Source organism: Rana temporaria, chromosome 1 (assembly GCF_905171775.1).
Source record: "Rana temporaria chromosome 1, aRanTem1.1, whole genome shotgun sequence".
Taxonomy (NCBI): domain Eukaryota; kingdom Metazoa; phylum Chordata; class Amphibia; order Anura; family Ranidae; genus Rana; species Rana temporaria.
This window is the reverse complement of record NC_053489.1, coordinates 601,610,232-601,631,584: the sequence shown is the minus strand read 5'-3', so window position 1 is coordinate 601,631,584 and position 21,353 is coordinate 601,610,232. Positions and strand designations below refer to the sequence as shown.

The following is a 21,353-nucleotide window of genomic DNA, read 5'->3' as shown; positions in this document are numbered from 1 at the left end:
GGCAACGGTGAACTACTAATGCTATGCAGCAAACACTGAAGCGGTGCGAATATCAAAAAGTCTGGTTAGTTTATCTTAAGCCGAGTGAGTGACTGTAGCCAGATCCAGAGAGCACCTCACAAGGTCACTGGATATGTAGTTCCGAGGCCTTCCACCAATCACATTTAAGCCTTAAGGCAGCTTTGAATCTAACTGACAACTAAGAGAAACTGTTTAACCTCCCTGGCGGTATGATTCTGTCTGGAATTACGTACCAAAAGCGGTACAATTATTTTGCAAGGAAATTTGGCGTTTTATACTGTAGGCCTGCAATTCTTAGGAATAACTCACTCAAATCTGACCAAACAAGAGTCTAGTAGGCATCCCGGGTATGAATTTTTTTTTTTAAACAAAATAATATAATAAATAATTATAACAAATAATAATATAATTATAATAAAAATTATTCAATAATGTAATCAACTCAAAATCACTGAAATTTGCTCAGTTGCAGAATTGTCGCTGTCATTACTTTTAGTTTTTTATGACGAATTTCTCCACAAATCGCTATCGCACAATTCTGTAAGTGATTATAATTTATTATCGCTGTTTTCTATCTGCTCTAAAACCACTTTTGACATAAAGGGCCACTTTTGGTTGCTATGGACAATCTACAGTTTGCAGGCAGAAAGAACAGTTTTTATTATATAAAAGAACATGTAGGGCACTGGGCAGACCACTAGGGACAAGGAGGGTGTGTATTTTTTACATACAGTACTGTAATCTATAAGATTACTGTATGTATTGTGTTGGTTTACTTTTTTTAATTTGGCGCCGTTCTCCGCTCCCGTGCGTCGTAACGTCGCAGGGAACGGAGATCGGCGGCACACGGCCACTGTGTGAATCAAGCGAGGACGCCGCTCGCTTACACAGCGGGGATGCATCGCTGGATCCAGGGACAAGGTAAGTAACTTACCAGGAGAAGGTAAGCCGCGCCGCTGCACGCTCTGCACATCTACCCCGAGTGTGACTCGGGGATACCGATCCTAGCATGGAAAAACCACCCCGAGTCACGCTCGGGGATACCGCTAAGGAGGTTAACATATTATACACACACAGTACCCCACAAAAGTGAGTACACCCCTCACATTTTTGTAAATATTTTATTGTATCTTTTCATGTGACAACACTGAAGAAATTACACTTTGCTACAATGTAAAGTAGTGAGTGTACAGCTTGTATAACAGTGTAAATTTGCTGTCCCCTCAAAATAACACAACACACAGCCATTAATGTCTAAACCGCTGGCAACAAAAGTAAGTACACCTCTAAGTGAAAATGTCCAAATTGGGCCCAAAGTGTAGAAATTATGTGTGGCCACCATTATTTTCCAGCACTGCCTTAGCCTTCCTCTTCCACTCCTCCATGACGACATCACAGAGCTGGTGGATGTTAGAGACCTTGCGCTCCTCCACCTTCCATTCCATCAATAGGGTTTAGGTCTGGAGACATGCTTGGCCAGTCCATCACCTTTACCCTCAGCTTCTCTAGCAATGCAGTGATCGTCTCTGAGGTGTGTTTGGGGTTGTTATAATGTTGGAATTCTGCCCTGTGACCCAGTCTCCAAAGGGAGGGGGATCATGCTCTGCTTCAGTATGTCACAGTACATGTTGGCATTCATGGTTCCCTCAATGAACTGTAGCTCCCCAGTGCTGGCAGCACTCATGTAGCCCCAGACCATGACACTCCCACCACCATGCTTGACTGTAGGTGAAACACATTTGTCTTTGTTCTCCTCACCTGGTTGCCACCACCTGAACCAAATAAGTTTATCTTGGACTCATCTGACCACAGGACATGGTTCCAGTAATCCATGTCCTTAGTCTGCAGCAAACCGTTTGCAGGCTTGCTTGTGCATCATCTTTTAGAAGAGGCTTCCTTCTGGGGATGACAGCCATGCAGATCAATTTGATGCAGTGTGCGGTGTATGGTCTGAGCACTGACAGGCTGACCACCCACCCCTTCAATCTCTGCAGCAATGCTGGCAGCACTGATACATCCATTTCTCAAAGACAACCTCTGAATATGACGCCGAGCACGTGCAACCAACTTCTTTGGTTGACCCTTGGTGAGCACTGTTCTTGGTGGAACCTGTCCTGTTAAACTGTCGTACGGTCTTGGCCACCGTGCTGCAGCTCAGTTTCAGGGTCTTGGCAATCCTCTTATAGCCTAGGTCATCTTTATGTAGAGCAACAATTCTTTTTTTCAGATCCTCCGAGAGTTCTTTGCTATGGAGGTTCCATGTTGAACTTTCGGTGACCAATATGAGAGAGCAAGAGCGATAACACCAAATTTAACACACCTGCTCCCCATTCACACGAGACCTTGTAACACTTATGAGTCACATGACACTGGGGAAGGAAAATGGGTAATTGGGCCCAATTAGGACATTTTCACTTATGGGTGTACTCACATTTGTTGCCAGCGGTTCAGACTTTCAAGGCTGTGTGTTATTTCGAGGGTGACAGCAAAATTACACTGTTATACAAGCTGCACACTCACTACTTTACATTGTAGCAAAGTTTAATTTATTTAGTTTTGTCACATGAAACAAGATAATAAAATATTTACAAAAACGTGAAGGGGTGTACTTACTTTTGTGAGATACTGTATATGTATCTCTCTCTCTCATTTTTATTTTTTTTAAATACAGCTTTCTTTCTGTATTCGAGAGAAAGAAATGAGCCCACATTTGATATACTCCCCAACACAAGCATGGGTTATCAGATTACCAATCATAGATGGACTGATCAAAAACAGGGACGTAGGAACTGGTAGGCTGTGTTCCCTGTATGGATCTCCATGTACAGTATGGAGTATATGAAAACCCTAATAATGAACTTCCTTCATTTGGTTTGGGAAGTACACAATTGATATAAATGTAAAAAAAAAAAAAAAAAAAAAAAAAAAAAAAAAAAATTGATTTTACCAAAAATCTGGTACGCTTCGTGTACTGCAGTCTCATCAGTTACATTGTTCCCAGGTATGTCTGAGTACTACAGATATAAAAGCACATGCTGACATATAGGTAGATTCAGTAAGAGTTAGGCCGGCTTATCAGTAGATAAGCCGACCTAACTCAGAATCTACGCCGACTTATGTTTAAGTGTATTCTCAATCAGAGATACACTTAAACATATCTAAGATACGACGGCTTGCGCCGTCCTATCTTAGGTTGCAATATTTCGGATGGCCGCTAGGTGGCGCTTCCATTGCGGTCGGCGTAAAATATGTAAATTAGTAGATACGCCGATTCACGAACGCAAGCCCGGCCGACGCAGTACTTTTACGCCGTTTACGTTAGACATAGGCTGCCTAAAGTTAGAGCTAGGCCCTAGTTGGAATAGTAATGTTAAAGCGGAGGTTCACCCTTAGAGGGCACTTTTGCCCCTTAGCTTCCTGCTCGTTTTTACTAGGGGAATCGGCTATTTGTTTTAAAATATGAGCATTACTTACCCGTTTACGAGATGCATCCTCTCCGTCGCTTCCGGGTATGGGCTGCGGGAATGGGCGTTCCTTCTTGATTGACAGTCTTCCGAGAGGCTTCCGACGGTCGCATCCATCGCGTCACGATTTTCCGAAAGAAGCCGAACGTCGGTGCGCAGGCGCAGTATAGAGCCGCACCGACGTTCGGCTTCTTTCGGCTACGAGTGACGCGATAGATGCGACCGTCGGAAGCCTCTCGGAAGACTGTCAATCAAGAAGGAACGCCCGCTCCCAAAGACCCATACCCGGAAGCGACGGAAGAAGATGCATCTCGAAAACGGGTAAGTACGGATCATATTTTAATACAAATAGCCGATTCCCCTAGACCGAACGAGCAGGAAGCTAAGGAAAAAAAAAAGAAATGGTTGAACTCCCGCTTTAAGTATGGCCGCCATTCCCGCGTCAAAATTTTTACATTGTTTGCGCAAGTCGTCCATGAATCGGGATTTACGTAGTTTACGTCCACGTCGAAATCAATAGGCCCATGTGGCGTACTTAGCCGCAATGCACACTGGGAAATGTAGGCGCCCGGCGCATGCGCAGTGTATAAAAAAAAAAAAAAGTAAAAAAAAGTCAAATTGTGAATCATGTACTTGCCTCACTAACTTACAGCGGCGTAGCTTAAATGCCTTAAGCTACGCCGCCGCAAAGTTGCGGCAACGTACCTGAATCTAGGCACAAGTCAAGAAGTTAACTTCCGGAGCTCCGAGACTGGATGCTTTGGTCTCAGCTCTTTTAGTGCAGAGTCAACGCAGCTGCTATGCCTGCCCCTTTCCTCTTTCTACCGAATCACAGGAGCCTTTGTATTATGTGAACTCATTCAAAACATACAAAGTCTTCTGTGAATGGGCAGCAGAGGAGGAGGAGGTGGCGGCAAGCATAGCTGTTGAGGCTCTGAGAGGAGAGAAGCACACACAAGTGTCTGCCCAAGAAGCTCTTAGCTGGAGTTCAGCTTTTATTTGTTGACTTTAGTCAAGTCCAACTAGATCTACAAGACCTTGTAACCTTTCCCACTTCGAACAATGTTTCTGTCCAAGAGTGTTTCTATTGCTCCTCCCTTTATAGTGGTGCCACCCTAAAAATTTGCTGCCCTGGGACTCCCTCACATCACATAACAGCTTCCACTGCTGTCAATCATAGTCAGTGAGCCAACGAGAGAGCGAGGGCCGAGCCACAGCTCTAAGCGTCTTATAGAGCAGGGCTTGGGAGCAAACACACACACACACACACACACACACACACACACCAGTGCCCCCATAGCAAGCAGCTTGCTACTGGGGGCACTGGTTAAAGGGGAGGGGCCAGGAGCTCCAGCAGGGGAACACAAGAGGAGGATATGGGCTTCTCTGTGCAAAAATCACTGCACAGAGCAGGCAATTATGTGTTTATTTGTATTTATCTTTAATATCACTTTAAGCAGTAGAGAGGTCACAATGACATCCTACCTGTCAGGCACACGTGGAGCGAAGCATGATGTGGTGGAGTGAACACACAGGATGTTCTCTGCTCCAAGATCCTGGATTCGAGATTCTACACTGTTCAGATCTGTGCGTAGCTCATCTCCTTCCAGCACATTCTCAATCACTACTGGCTCAAAACCTTTACAAAGAATAAAAACACTAGTTCATGATGCAATGAACAAATCACAAGACAACTGCATTAAGTCCTGTAATGCCAGCCAAAGACTTTCCTCTACCACCCATTACCTTACAGAGCCTTAGGCTGGCCATAGATGGATGCAAATTTGAGCCAGTTAAGCAGGGAACCGGCTGAATTTCGATCAATGGTTGGCTGCGCCTGTTCAACAGAAGTCGATCATTAGAGAGTCCCGCTGTCAGAGTATGATATCTCAGTGGATAGGATTCCTCCATCCACCTCGCTTGTATGGATGGAATGAAATAAGGCCAGCTTTTCACCGGCCTCATTTCATTTTTTCCAGCTACTGTGTGTTGGCTTAGTATAGGGAATTTCAGGTAATTTCACTAGCTGAATTGTAAGATAACTTCATAGCATTTTAAAGGCGTTTATTTCTCCTATATAGTGGATTGTCCTGTAGATCAGTGCGTCTCAAAAGGAGATCAAAAGGCCCAATTTTTCTGATCACTAGAAACTTTTCAGACGCAGTTAAAATAATTGACCTCTGCCACAGAAGAGGAGCCCACACTGATGGTAATGTGGCTGGTCTCTGCTGGACCAACTGCATTGCCATCTGTGTGTGGCCTGCCCCTCAGAAGTCAATAATTGAGTTCTGTTGAAGGGACATGTCAGAAAATCTTCTGACAATTGCTGTATTCTGAAAACAGTGGGTATTTCCACTTGGGTGGGGGGCTTACATCTGAAACATATTACACCCTGAATATGGGTGTAGCGTGTTACAAAAGGTGAACTTATCCTTTAAAGTTTTGCATAGCGCAGGGAAAGATTAGAACTCAGGTTTTTATTGCAGAGATTCACCCAGTGTGACAGTAAAAGAAAATCCTGATGTTCACCCAAAATGTGGAACAGGAAAAGAAGGGAAATCTTCCAATGGGGACACTAGTTCTGATGACTCTGATGACACCCAGGGATTCCCTCATTTTGGAGGTATTTCCGTTCCCTTCCTGTTTTGGCTATGCCACAGGAGTGAAGGCAGATCTCTCCAACAAAAAATAAATAAAAACAAAAAGGGGTTATATTACCCTCCCTTACTCTATCCAAAATAGAAAAACAAGGTTACCCTTTTGTGAAACCTTAAATACAGACCAACCCATTCAAGTACACCTGTCATTGAAGATATATACAGTGTGGCGTCAGTCACTTCTGAAAATGCCATGTGCCTGACCAAACCTTCTCCCCTGGCTAGCTGTCACAATCTAAAATAGACACTCTGCCCGCCCGGCTGAATCATCCTTTCACAGTGCTCTGTGACTGGGCAAGTTACAAAGTCCAACAGCCTTTGCGGCTGTTGGCTTGTAGTGCTCAATGAACGACCCTGGCGCTGTTATTCATTAAGCTACCAGTTTCAAGTGTAACTGCTTGCTTGTGTCGGAGGTATGGGCAAACAAATATAAAAAAAAAAAAAAAAAATATAATAGTATGTATATAAAAAATTGTACACGGAAAAAAAAAAAAATTTGCATCATTAAAAAAGTTTTTTCACTTTAATTTTCCACTTGGCTACTTTGATTTGAAAAATAAATAAATAAATAATAAAAAAAAAAAAATCTAATGATGGTCCAGTGCCACCAACAGGTTACCTTTCAGCCAATTCAGCAGGAATCTGCTGAAACTGGAGTTGTATATGGTTAGCCTAAGTCCCCTTTCACACTTATACCACTTGTACCACGATTTTGGACTGCAAAATCGTATGACAAGTCATTCTTCATGATTTTCAATGACTACCATTCATACTGGCACGACTAAGTTGTGCCGACTTCAAAGTAGTTCCTGCATTCCTTTTTTTCTGAAGTCGGATTCCGGATTAACGGATCCGACTTTGGCATGCGACTTGTACACGAAGGGGAAAGCCACGCCAATTAAAAAAAAAAAAAAAAACGGCATGGGTTCCCCCTTAATGAGCATACCAGGCCCTTGGGTCTGGTATAAATTTTAAGGGGAACCCCCACGCCGAAAAAATGGCGTGGGTCCCTCCCCCAAAGCCATACCAGACCCTTATCCGAGCACCAGCCCAGCCGGTCAAGAAAGGGGCCCCACCCCAAAGCACCTTGCCCCCATGTTGATGAGGACAAGGGCCCCTTCCCGACAACCCTGGCTGTTGGTTGTCGGGGTCTGCGGGCAGGGGGCTTATCAGAATCTGGTAGCCCCCTTTAATAAGGGTGATCCCGGCCCCCCATCCTAGGTGAATGAGTATGGGGTACATCATACCCCTACAAATTCACCTGGAGGAAAAGTGTAAAAAAAATAAACACTACATAGGTTTTAAAAATCTGTAGTCAGCTCCGGGGTTCTTCCTCTGACTTTGGGGGTCTTCCCTGCTCTCCTTCTGCTCTCCGCACTCCCCGGTTCTTCTCCCACTCTCCGGGGCCGGCGGCCGCCATCTTCTGTGAAGCTCTTCTACTAGCGGCGGCCATTGCCGCAATGCCGGTTATGCGGTGCGCAACGATTTATATAGACCTCTTATGACATCACAGTCCCAGCATGCTCCGGGTGGTGACAACATAATTACCCTGCCCCCTTGTGTCATCACCAAGCCCCCTTATGCTCATGAAAAAAAATTGGCTTGGAGTTCCCCCTAATTAGTGGGGGATCAAAGTGGCGTCCCTGCTCATTGAAGTCGTACTTTAAGTTGTGGGGCAAAGTCGGATCCACAGTCGTATGACTGTCTTGTCAAAATCGCACGACTTTGAAGTCGTACACGTGTGAAAGGGGTCCAAGGCTGGGTTCACACACCGATACTGGAAGCGACCCGCAGCAGGGGGTCCAGTGCATTTTGGCTAAATTTGGCCCCGAAACAGAGCCAAAAGACGCATAGGACCGCTGTGCAACCCGCTCTGCAGCCTTCATGGAGATGTGTGAACCGGCACCATAGAGAGCCAGTCACAATCTTCTGTCATGCGAACTGGATGCAGGGAAACCCTCACTAGTGTGAACCCAGACCAAGAGCTAGAATGGCAATACATCGTATTAGAGGCAGAAAAAAAAAGTCAGAATTTCTTATCCGTGTGCCAATTCCAGGTCAGCAGTTCAAAGGAGTAAAATCAAAGTATCAGCATTACAATGGCCAGATAACTTGCATTTTCAGGAAAGGTCAGCAGTGGCAGCATTCATATTCCTCTCATTAACTTATACAATGTATCCAGCAGACGTCTGGCTTTGTCAGCCATATCCGACTCATTACCCAGAGCCTAACATTTCACAATTTACCTGCAGTGATCATCGACTTGAAACAAGATTTCTGGTCAATTCGCGGCCAAATGATGTACTTTGCTTTTGGCCTTTTATGCCGAAGTGTCAGGAAACACAGGGTTAAGCTCATCCCAGTTGCCATGGGGACCACAAAGCAGCTTGTTGCGGCTCGCACACCTGTAATTGTAAGTCAGAACTGTAATGAACCCCTTTGTCATCGTGCCGCACTTTGACATGATTTGAAATGGAATTTGCAAATCCACCTGCCTGCAATTTTTAGAACATCCAGCACCACTGAATTGGTTAGCTTATTCAACAGACTGGAGCCCGCAGCTTTGGGTTGTACGGCAGCGACGTCTCCTGATCTTCCGATCCCATGGATGAGTCTGCAGAAAACAAAAAAAATAAAAAAATGACTTGAAATTCTTGGAATGACTCAGACTGAATCAGTCATGACAGATGATATGTTTTTCCAATAAATGTAAACAGCCAATGTTCTCAGGAGAGACTGCAAGCCGTGACTCGGCGGCCTGGGTTCCCAGGTACGATACCCCCCGGGAAAGGCTGTGTGAGAAGATAATCCCCCGGGGTGAAGTCACATCTGCTACAGAAAGGAAAGAGAAATGTCAACAATCTATCTTCTGCTGAAGAAGTACCGGCATTTAAATCCCAACTCCGGATAAACTAGAAACACAGCTAAAATGCACATTTTATGTTATATTTGTATTCAGCCAGAGACTTGTCTTCCAGGCACCCATGACAGACAATTCAGCCATCTTGCTGTCATAACATTATTCCACTGCAGTGTTTATCCACTAACCTGCTTGCAGACTGGTCAACAAATGAGCATCACCACATGTCCGTGACATCACTCTGCTCTCACCTCCTGTCAGCAAGCTCTCAGCATTTGTCCGACAGCACTAGGCCATGCAGTAAAGTGTGATTGGCTCACAGTGTTGCCCATCCGTCTCCCAGTCTGAGCCCTAGAGTTGAATGTGGGAAGTGTATTTGAATTAAAAAATGAAAGCCAAGAGGTGCTGGGATTTGAAGCCTAATTTCTACAGAGCAGCGAAATGAAAGTTATGATTTAAAGAGATCACTGGCTTTGCAGCTCATATAGAACACTGTTACCCTCCAGTGGGTACTCAGAAAGTCACCAAAAACACAGGAGTAGAAGACTGAAATAGGAGTCCAAACTGCTTTAATGGTTCATATTAAAAAGGCAAAATATTTGCACCATTGAAGAAGTTTGGACTTTTGTACAGCTCAGTTTGGTGCCCTTTTGTAGGGTTATGTTTAAGAAAAGCTTTTACGAAGACAGAGTTGAGGTACTCATGCTGCTTGTACTTGGACCCCTTTCACACCAAAGCGTTTTAGCGTTAAAAATAGCGCTATTAAAATGCTTATAAAACATTCTCCATGCATCTCAATGGACCCTTTCACACAGAGTCTTGCAAGCAGCATCTTTGGAGCAGCTTTTGGGCGCTGAAATAAACGCTCCAAAAACGCCCCTCTCCATTGAAATGAATTGAAAGCGCTGTAAAAACGCCTTACCCTTTCACAGTGAGGCGCGGCAAAAACACCCTAAAACGTTAGGGTCTTAGCGGTGCTTTACCAGCACATTGGCATTGCAGATGAGGCTTCGCTCAAATAACGCCCCAGTGTGAAAAGGGGCCTAAAAGTAGTTCTACAGGCATGTATGCATTAAGGTACAAAACCTTCAGTATGCCGCTCCTCCCTCACCCCCCACCTTATACTTACCTGAGCCAATCTCGATCCAGGGTTGTTCCCACAAGCAGTGTCTCTCTTCTCACTAGCCAAGGAGGCAGCCATTGGCTTCTGCAGCTGTCAATCACAGCCTGTAAGGGGAGATTGGGTGGTGGTGGTGGTGTCTCAATGGACACACAGTGCGGATCAAGCCCACATGGGTGCCCCCAAAGCAACAGGTTTGCTATGGGGGTCCTCAGCAGGGGGAGACAGGAGCACTGGCAGGGGACCTGAGAAGAATTGGATCAAGGCTGCTCTGTGCAAAACCATGGCACAAAGCAGGCAAGCATAACATGTTTTTTTTTTTTTTTAAATAACAAAACACCCCCTTTTTATAATCACTTTAAGAGCCCATTCACACCAGAAAAGTGCAAGTAACTGTGTGTTTTTCCTTGTACGTATGCATGCGATGCGCAATTTACATGCAGTTGATGTTTTTTTTCCATCTGCATTTGTCCTGCAAGGTCAATTCCGTCTTTCTTTCCTTGGGCTCCTATGTGCACTGTGATGTGTTGCAGTGCGTTTTTGCGTGGGGAAGGGTGGGTGTAGAGCATTCTGCATTTTTTTTCCACACTGCAAACATGCTAAAATGCATGCAAACACACCGCATCACACTGCACATAGAAGCTCAGGAAAAGAAAGAAGTGACCTCACAGCACAAATGCAGATATAAAGACACATGTCAACTGCATGCAAAACACATATAAAAGACACAAGCATGCATACGTGCAAGGGAAAAACGTGCAGTGGATGTGCAGTTTCTAGTGTGAATGCTTTAATAAACATTTAAAGGGGTACAATAGATGTTTTTTTTCTGCCGGTGCTCAGCCTTAAATGAACCTGTAAAGAAATATCGAGGCCGCCTATGTGACCCTTCCTTCATTACCCAGTTACTCAAGATATATACACATCAGGTATTGGGACATCTAGATTGCACATGCATGGTTCAGGCTTGGGGCTTCTAAGTAGTTAGACAAGAAAACAAGGGCAGCACAGTGGTGTAGTGGTTAGCACTTTTACCTAGCAGCAAAAAGGGTCGCTGGTTTGAATCCCGACGATGACATTATCTGCCTGGAGTTTGCATGTCCTCCTTGTGCCTGTGTGGGTTTCCTCTAGGTACTCCAGTTTCCTCCCACACTCTAAAGACATGCTGGTAGGTTAATCAGATCCTGTCTAATATGGTCCTAGTATATGTATGATTGTGTGTTAGGGACCTTAGGTTGTAAGCTCCTTGAGGGTAGGGACTGATGTGAATGTACAATGTATATGTAAAAGCGCTGCGTAAAATTGACGGCGCTATACAAGTACCTGAAATAAATAAAATAAGGATGACAGCCGTACAGCATCCACTCAGGCTGGTCCACCAGAGCATCCTCTAGTGCAGTGGTTCTCAACCCGTCTAGCACCATGACCCCTCGATAAAATTTCCCAAGTTATGGGGACCCCCAACAGTAAAATTATTTGCGTGGCAAGACAAGTAATTTGCACCCCTAACCCACAGATATTTAGCGCTCCCCGAGTTCCTTACACTCGTATAATGTTAAAACCCCCTTTATAATACATTTTAGGATGTATCACTCTCTCTCTGTTCTCCTTTCTTTCCCTTTTATCTCTCTATCCTAATATCTTGCCCCCCATCCCTCTCTGTAGCTGTCTTTCTTGTTCTCTTATTCTTTCTCTCCCGTTTTCTTGGTTCCTCCCCCTCTTTTCCTCTCCCTTCCATGTATTCTTTCTCTTACTCCTTGGTGGGGTGGGATCAGGGGCAATGCTTGGGGGAGTTTTGATCAGCCAACTAAGGTGCTCTTGATGAAGGTCATCTGATCAGAGAACTGTAGTGGGGACTTCTAATGGCAACTCCAATCACAGGTTACATACTGCATCTCCGGCTTCACTGCATCTCTGACTTTGTGGCGTCTCATAGCAGTGACACCTATGCCGAAATCAGAAAATGGGGTCTCCTCCAGCCCCTCCCAATTCACATTCCTCATCAGTCAGCTGAATTCTACTCTCTGCCCCCTAGCCATGCTGTGAACTGAATGGGCGGCTGCAAAGAGGCTGAGTGGGCAGCCGCGGGCTCCAGGAACAGCCCTGCTGGGGGGGCGCAAAATTCGGATTCAGGATTCGGTGACCCCTGGCAAATAATCATTCCACCCCGAGGGGGTCCTGACCCCCAGGTTGAGAAGCACTGCTCTAGTGGGTCCTCACAACAGTCTCTAATGTGAAAAGTGTGCCTATTGGCAGCCCAGAGAAGGTCTGCACTATAGCAAAGAGCTGGACGTAGAGGAAAATAAATAAAACATCACTTCCAGGACCACTCTGGTACTTCCTCTCATCTGAAGTGTGCTTACAGTCAGCACCTGAGAGTAGTACGAGTGGGGCACACCTCAAACAGTGTGGATGGCAGAGCAGGTGATGGACCTTACACAGGGGAAAGGGAGGGAGTTATGAGTGACACAGTTACACAAGCATGTAAGGCAGGCCATAGACTGTACCAAGCTGATCAATCCATCAACTTGGATACAACCAGCCACCTGGGTTTTACCTACGATTATTGCTAGTGGCTGCTATAGCCGGTAGAAGACAATGGCGGAGGAGGGTTTCCTGCATCATACATGGTCTGTGTTAATGAGAGAAAATCAAGTGAATTTGCAGGAAAGAAGTTTTCTCTGTGTATGGCCAACCTAAGGTTGTGTATGTAAATGTCAGTAGGGAGCCCTTCAAGATAAGACTTTACTGCAGTGAGTTTACAAAAGAAATGAGAGGCAGGTCACTTATCTGCTTTCACTGTGCATGAGAGATCGGTCTTTCATGGATGGAATAATGGCTGGGCAAACATGATAAAAAAAAGTCTGCTATTCATAACAGACTTTAATGCACTCCACCCTGTCCAATTGTACAACATGAAGCAGTTAAAAGCATAAAAGACCTCATTTACGCGGCCGTAAAAATGTAGCCGTTTTTATTTATTTTTTTAGGAGAAAAGTTTGTGTAATCATCAGTAAAATAGATGCGTCTAAATGCATAAAGACGCGTATGTATAACTTGTTTTTACGATAATTTATTAGCGTAAATAGACTGTAGAGCGCATGTACCTATACAGTGACGTTTGGATTCTACGTTATGGATCTGAAACCGCTCATGTTTATACACCGGTGTGAATGGACCCATTGAAAACAATGCAGCTGCATTCAGATCCACAGTTAGAAAAACACTGTATATGTTTTTTTTTTTACATCCGTGTGAATGAAGCTTAATATACACTTCAGTGGACTGGTCATCTGTATGTTGTGCAAAAAAAAAAGTAACGCAATCAGCAGTATGTTACATGTACCTTCAGAAACAAGACAGCAATGTTGTCTCCTATAAGGCAACTCCCTTTTATAATAATCTGTCACAAGGGAATAATAGAGACTGCCCATGCCAACCTCTTCTGGGATGCCATTTCTCTGGTGAAGCTTTTGCTTCAGCGCTCACAAAGAGTATAGAGAAAAGAAATTCTGATACCTATTTTTTTTTTTTTTTTTTTTAAAACATGCATGTTCTGGGTATGCGACTTAAATGTACTGAAGTCAGACACAGCCAGGCACCTTGCATTTTTCAGATGGAAGCCAGCAATAGCAACCCTTTTATTTCTCTCATAACAGAGTCACTTGAAAGCAGAACTTCACTCTCAATCAACACTGACTATTTGTAATCCTTAAGTTGCTAGCTTTAGTAAATAGATAGGAACTTATATCATATATACACTTGTTTTAAACTTTTTTTGCATTTCTTTAGGTCTAGCCAAATCAGGGTTTGACAAATTTGCTTGGAATCTAGGAGCCAGCTAAAAAAGTTAGGAGCCAGAAAACGCACCCCGTCCCGACGAGCTTGCGCGCAGGAGCGAACACACACGTGAGCAGCGCCCGCATATGTAAACGGTTTTTAAACCACACATGTGAGGTATCGCCGCGATTGGTAGAGCGAGAGAAATAATTCTAGCCCTAGTCCTCCTCTGTAACTCAAAACATGCAACCTGTAGATTTTTTTAAGCGTCGCCTATGAAGATTTTAAAGGGTAAAAGTTTGTCGGCATTCCACGAGCCGACGCAATTTTAAAGCGTGACATGTTGGGTATGAATTTACTCGGCGTAACATTATCTTTCATAATATTAAAAAAAAAAAATGGGGATAACTTTACTGTTTTATTTTTTAATTAAACAAAGTGTAATTTTTTCCCAAAAAAGTGCGCTTGTAAGACCGCTGCGCAAATATGGCGTGACAGAAAGTATTTCAACGATCGCCATTTTATTCTCTAGGGTGTTGGGATAAAAAATATATATAATGTTTGGGGGTTCTAATTAGAGGGAAGAAGATGGCAGTGAAAATAGTGAAAAATTACATTAGAATTGCTGTTTAACTTGTAATGCTTAACTTGTAATACCAACGGCCACCACCAGATGGCACCAGCTCACCAGCCCCCCTTCCAAGCCAAGTCGCCAGGACCCTATTTCTAGTCGCCATGGCGACCTGGCGCCCGGGATTTGTCGAGCCCTGAGCCAAATGATGTTGTTCCTCCCAGAAGTCTTTAGGAGGGAAGGAGGAGGATTTTTCTCAGCAAAGCACACACTCCTGTGCCTGCATGCCTGAGCTGAGGGCAGATTGATTCCAAGAAGTAAATACTACATGAATCTTCTACCCCATACACACACTATTAGATTTTCTGCTGATTTTGGGTTTTTTACTAAAACCATGTAGTGCAGGGGCCTGCCTGATTGCATACAAATTAAAACTCTTAAGCCCTGTACGTACACACGATCGGTTTGTCCGCTAAAAACAGACCGATGGACTGTTTTCATCGGACAAACCGATCGTGTGTGGGTCCCATCGGTTTGTTTTCCAATCCGTGAAAAAAAAATAGAGCATGTTTAAAATTTTTCCTATGGATAAAAAAAAACGATCGTCTGTGTAGAAGTCCATCGGACAAAAATCCTTGCATGCTCAGAATCAAGTCGACGCATGCTCGGAAGCATTGAACTTCATCTTTCTAAGCACGTCGTAGTGTTTTACGTCACCGCGTTTTGGAACGGTTGAATTTTTGACTGATGGTGTGTAGGCAAGAATGATGAAAGTCATAGATACCCTATGATTAAGTGGCGTGCACAGCCACGATACGCGTGAGGGATGTGAGCTGTTGGTGACGTCTCTGCTCTCGGCGGGGAGTGGAGATACTACTGTGTTTGATGTCTGATATCCTTAACTGAAATGTGAGTGTTTATTATGTCTATATTAAAATTATGCTGATGTTTTTACACGATTGTGAGCGTTATTCTTTCCATATGTGCCTTATGGGGAGTCATTGATTCAAATGAAGAGGGGCTTGTACACTGGCTAAGCGCTGCCTTTGTGGAGTGAAGTTGATCTGCAACGCTGCTGCAATTGGAGGGAAAGAGGAGCTGCCATTGGGATTTCACATAAGGCTTACTTTAAGCCTCTTAGAGGTAAGAGGCTGGTGAGACTGGGCACATGGGGAGTGAAGCACTTTCTGAGCACTGCACATTTGGAAAACGTTGTGGACTTTTTACATATTTTTTTGCATGTTTGGATTTTTAATCCGGAATTTTGCACTTTTAATGCGTTTTTGCACAATTGCATGAAGATATTTATTTTTATTGTTTATATTGGACTCATTTTGCACATCCAGTGCCGTTTGCTGAATTTAGTTTCAATGTATGGATGCACCTGATTAGCACTTATTACCCATCATGCACCTTAGTGCTGCACATCTGCAGAAAATCTATTAGATTGTAAGCTCGTCTGAGCAGGGCCCTCTTAATCCTCTTGTATTTTATTGTATTATAACTGTATTGTCTCCCTTTTATATTGTAAAGCGCTGTGTAATCTGTTGGCGCTATACAAATCCTGAAGAATAATAATAATAATAATAATAAATAATGTGTATGGGGCTTTACTCAATATAAAGCATGAAAACATGGATGGATCAGGAAGTTTGCTTTGAATATTAAAAGCGGAGGTCCCACTTAAAAAAATTAACAGCCAGCAACTACAAATACAGCAACTGCTGACTTTTAATATATGGACACTTACCTGTCCATGGTGCCCGCGATGTTGGCAGCCGAGGCAGAGGAAAATGGCTCGGCTCTCAGCTGCCATCCTCGATGAGGGAATCAGGAAATGAAGCGTTGCGGCTTCACTTCCTGGTTCCCTACTGCGCATCTACAAACTATGGGATATATACTGGAATTTTTATTAAATGTTTTTTTTTTTTATCCTAGTAATGGTGGCGACTGCGATATTGCAGCAGACATTCTGGCACTTTGTGAGAACCAGTGGCGCCAATACAGTGATCAGTGCTAAAAATATGCACCGTCCCTGTACTAATGACACTGGCTGGGAAGAGGTTAAACTGCTGGGGCTATCAAAGGGTTAAATGTGTGCCTAGCCAATGTTTTTGTAGGCCAAGTGAGGGGCTTTAAAGGGGTGTTCCAGCCTGTTTTTAAGTTTATTAAAAGTCAGCAGCTACAAAAAGTGTAGCTGCTGGCTTTTAATAAAAAGACACTTACCTGCTCCACGGTTCCAGCGACGCGCCGGCCGGGGCTCCGCTCCTCGCCCCCCAGCGTCTTCATTCCTAGTCTGGGCACCCAGCAGTGACAGCTTTCGGCTTCACGGCCGGGCACCCACTGCGCATGCGCGAGCGGCACTGCGCATGCGCGAGCGGCGCCGTCCAATTGGACAGGCGCTCGCCTACAGGGAGGGGCTGCAATAAGGCGATTAATCTATTCTCCTTACTAGCCCCTTGGCGTAAGGAGGAAGTGGGACAGGAAGTCCCACTCCTCCTGAAGCCCCCACTCCCCCCCAAAAAAATTACATGCCAAATGTGGCATGTAAGGGGGCAAGGAGTGGATTAAGCGGAAGTTCCATTTTTAGGTGGAACTCCGCTTTAACTAAGGAAGGGGATTTGCAGGGAAAGAAAATCCATTCCTTTCCCCCTATTAAAAGAACACTCTGCCTTGTTTAGACAGGCAGAGCTCCATTCTGTGCAATTTCCCGACGATCGGTAAACATCCATTCGCTGGCAGCTGCTGATCAGCTTCTGCTGCGACAAATCACAGCAGAAGTGACACGCACCCGACCCGGAAGTGCCAGATCACGTATTAGGTATGTGATCCAGCACATAGAGTCGTGGCTTTGCTGTAGTACATCCTCGTGATGCAGATGGCAAGCGCATTAAATTGTGTTTTTGATGCTCAGCAGTAGTTTAGCTCTTCTTTAAGTATCTCTGCAAAATATTTTAAAGGTGGTTTAAGGAACCCGAGTTATTTGGACATTTCAATAGGGCAGCCTTCAAATGCTTCTAAAAATTAGACATGGTCAACCTTTAGGCAAGAATCTGAATAAAATAGAAGGCAATACAAAGAGCCCCAAACTGTGAAAAGTGCCTCTCTGACTCAAATAAAAACTAAACACATTCAGGAACCTGCACCTTATTACTGCATCTACACCTTTAGCAGTGTATGTGAAAATTAAAACAGAGGTTATTTATAGCAATCAGTGTAAAAGTGTAGCTGTTGCCTATAGCAGTCCGTCAGGATTCATTCTGCAAAAGAATTGGATTTGGTTGTATGTGCTTTCCAAATATTAACCAGCCCATATAGCATAAGACCTGCTTACACCAGTGTGTTTGAGGTGCGGTAAAAAACAAACATTCTGCTTGCTGCATCCTTAATGTACCTTCATCAAATCTCATATGCAACTCATGCTACATAGAGTTCAATGGTGAGGCCTGTATAATGTACCGCACCTGAACTGCAAAGGTGTGAACCAGCCCTTTTATAGCGGGCCGTACCGATAATGACGACGGGCGACCATGCTGCTCGCAACTCTTCCCTCACGTTCTCCAACACCACAATTGCCAAGGAAATTATTGCTGTCCATCACAGCCAACTCCTGCAGAAAAAGTTCAATGGTGCTTTCATCCCAAGCTTCTTGTGGACATTTCCCCTGAGGAGACAAAAAAAAAAAATAATTGAATTTGTTTAGTATATCGATCACAATAAGAACAAACAAGAAGATATTACAGTTCATGTATCCAAAGACAAGATGAACATCACCAGGCCATTCCCATATGGCTACAGTGGTGACAGAAGTGAACCCTCGCAAAAAAAAAAAAAAAAAAAAAAAACATTTATTAAAGCAGCTCCAGTGTCTCGTCTCCTTCCAATTTCTTCTCCCTCTGGTTCTTTTCCCTCTGCCTGTTCTCTCTACGCTGTGTTCTCCCGCTGTCGTCTTCCTCCGATGTTCTTCCGACGCTCTCTCCTGCTGTAATGCTGGATCCGTTGTGTGCCATTACTTATATAACCATGGGGCTGGGCCACCCTGTGAGGTCACCAGAGGTCCCACCCCTTGTGATGTCACCACCCCCGTCATGCCCTGGACGCTGCCCCATGACTATACACGTAATGGCACATGGCGGACCCAGAATTACAGCAGGAGAACGTGTCTGAGGAACATCAGAGGAAGAACAGAGGGAGAAGACAGCGCAGAGAGGATAACTGGCAGCAGAAGAAATTAGAAGAAGGGGACACCAGAACTGCTTTAATAAATTACTTTGTCAAAAACCTGTGTACTGTTTTTTATTTTTGACACTTTTTGGGGGTGAATGGATAGGGGTACAATGTACCCCATACTCACATAGGGTAGGCTCCCCCCCATTGTCAAAAGGGGCTTACAGATCCCGATATGCCCCCACACGCATACCCCAACGGCCAGGGTTGTTGGGAAGAGGCCCTTGTCTTCATCAACACGGGGACAAAGTGCTTTGGGGTGGGGGGCCCAGGGCACCCCTGCCCCAAAAGCACCCCCCCCCATGCCAAGGGCATGTGGCCTGGTATGGTCATTTTGGCGAGGGATCCCCTTCAAGATCCTCAGCGCACAAGCCGCAACAATAAAAAGGTGCAATGTTTTAACATGTGCAAAAAAATAATAATTTATACACAAGCAAAGGTCATATGACTAGACAGACATGCAATATCAGTGGCAATGCAATAAGGTCCGCACAGCATCAAGGAGCACCCAAGAAATTACAATCTGAAAATCAAGCGAATACCATTAAAAAACATGGAAGTCTCTGAAAGAGGTGGCAGGTGAGAGTCTCCAACAGGAACAGATGAAGTGTGGCACAAGATTTAACCATGTTCAATAGGAAAAAAATAAAACTGGATCGCCAGAGAGGCCCAAGAGGCCACTGTAACCCAAGCAGGGCTGAAAACCAACTGGACACAATATAATGGCTGGATAACTACCAATACTGCAAGGGATGCATCACAGAACTCAATAAAGGGTATGGGAGGAGAATAAGGGGGTAGGGAGAAGAAGAAGAAGAAGAAGAAAAAAAAAAAAAAAAAAAAAAGAGACCAGGAAAAGCAATCTCTCTCACCTGGGGGCAAATTACAGTCCCTGGGGGCTCAGCTGGGTTGCGAGATCTCCTGCAAATAGGCATCAATTTACACAAAATATTGCCACATCCTCCAGGTGTCATGAAAGATCTCCTCCCTATTATGTGGGGTACCTGTGAGGTCCTCCATGTCCCCAAGTTCATTAATTTAAGAAAAGCACAGAGGCTTCGGAAGGCAGATTGACAGACCTCTAGCACAAAGGGATACACGTCTTTACCACGTTCAATAGGTGAATTGTAAAGAGAAGCCTTATATTTTTAAATTGGGTCATTCCATGATGTGCAGCAAAAGCATGCTGCAGGCTTCCCCGCCAGGTAAACACCCTTTAGGTGTTTAACCGTCCCGGCCACTGCTATCCAAAACTGTGTAATTTTTGGGTAGTCCCAAAAACAATGTAGCATTGTGCGCGGTCCAGAACCACATCGCCAACAGGTGTCTGGTACCTGAGGAAAGATGTGATGCAGAGTTGTGGGCACCCTGTACCATCTAGTTAGGATCTTGGAATTGGTCTCATGGACCTTTGTGTCAATAGAAGACTTCAGGGCAAAGTAGACCTGCACGATTAATCGCGGAGAGAATCGCGATTTACATTCTCCTCCTCCGCGATCTCCCCTCAGAATGACCGACGATTCTCCTACATGTCATTGCCGTCACCGCCGTCCACATAACCAGTGTGGAACGCAAATGCCGCCGACATCGAAAACCGACGTCAGCAGCCTGCGTCGCTGGATAGATGCCTGAGCTTCTCTCACAACAGTAGTTTGTATCCATGCGCCACCCAGTGGTTGCCAGCGGTACTGCTTCTGATGTATTAAACCTTCTCACAGTTCTGTACAACTGTGTGTATCCATGCGCTACCCAATGGTTGCTGGCAGTACCGCTTCTGATCTATAAAAAAAAGAGACCAGTGATATGTCTATAATGTTAAAGACCACATAACTCCTATGAAAAAAATCAGAAAAGTTTTATTCTGCTTTTTTCATAGGAGTTATATGATCTTTAACATTATAGACATATCACTGGTCTCTTTTTTTATATATTCATATTTTCAGATAAATCACAGGTTTATTTATTATTTTTTTTGGGGGGGGGGGGGGGTTCTGGCATTACATTTTTGAGAATCGTGATCTTTTGTCTAAGCAAAAGAATCGTGATTCTCATTTTGACCAGAATCATGCAGCCCTAGGGCAAAGTGGACAATTTTCTCTTTTTGTGAGTCAGTGAATTGCAGGGACAGGAAATGTGGCAAAATGTTCCCAATGAGGTTACACAAATTCTCATTCTTTCCTACTATATCCTAACTAAAAAAAGAAAAACAAATCTGGAGTTGGTATATGAATGATATCTGGATCTAGTATTATTGTAGTGACCTTATCTGGTCTTTAAAAAGACAGATGAAAGATCCCTCATTGGATCCTATACTCCCTTTCCCAGCAGCCTGTGTGTCTATTTCCTCTGTTTCAGGGCTGCAGCCTCCATTAGTATCTTTGCACATCTGTGGTTTCAGGTTTGACATGAGATGACCTTTAAAATGATAAGTTTACCTAAAACAGATATTTCAGCGTTTAGTGGATAATGCAGCGTTTAACCACCAGCAGTGTCTGGAGTCATTCCAGGACTTGCCATGGCCCACTTTTTTTTGTTGTATTTTTTAATTTAGTTTATATTATATTATGCAACTTTACAATGTGTGCAGAAACACCCAGGATGCAGGTCAGCAGGAAAAGACGCAGAAACTATTGCAGGAAGATCTTGGCACAGG

General features: G+C 44.2%; 1 protein-coding gene across 1 annotated transcript in view; it reads right to left on the bottom strand.

Moving 5' to 3' along the window:
* The window catches only part of SEPSECS (Sep (O-phosphoserine) tRNA:Sec (selenocysteine) tRNA synthase), a 62,494-nt gene that overhangs the window by 29,756 nt on the left and 11,385 nt on the right, over nt 1-21,353 (bottom strand). The window contains exons 2-5 of the mRNA XM_040335172.1: nt 17,983-18,137; nt 8,638-8,756; nt 8,389-8,547; nt 4,971-5,124 (exon numbers count right to left, since the gene is read on the bottom strand). Coding sequence (XP_040191106.1) covers nt 4,971-5,124; nt 8,389-8,547; nt 8,638-8,756; nt 17,983-18,137 — 587 coding nt within the window. The remainder of the gene's footprint in view (nt 1-4,970; nt 5,125-8,388; nt 8,548-8,637; nt 8,757-17,982; nt 18,138-21,353) is intronic.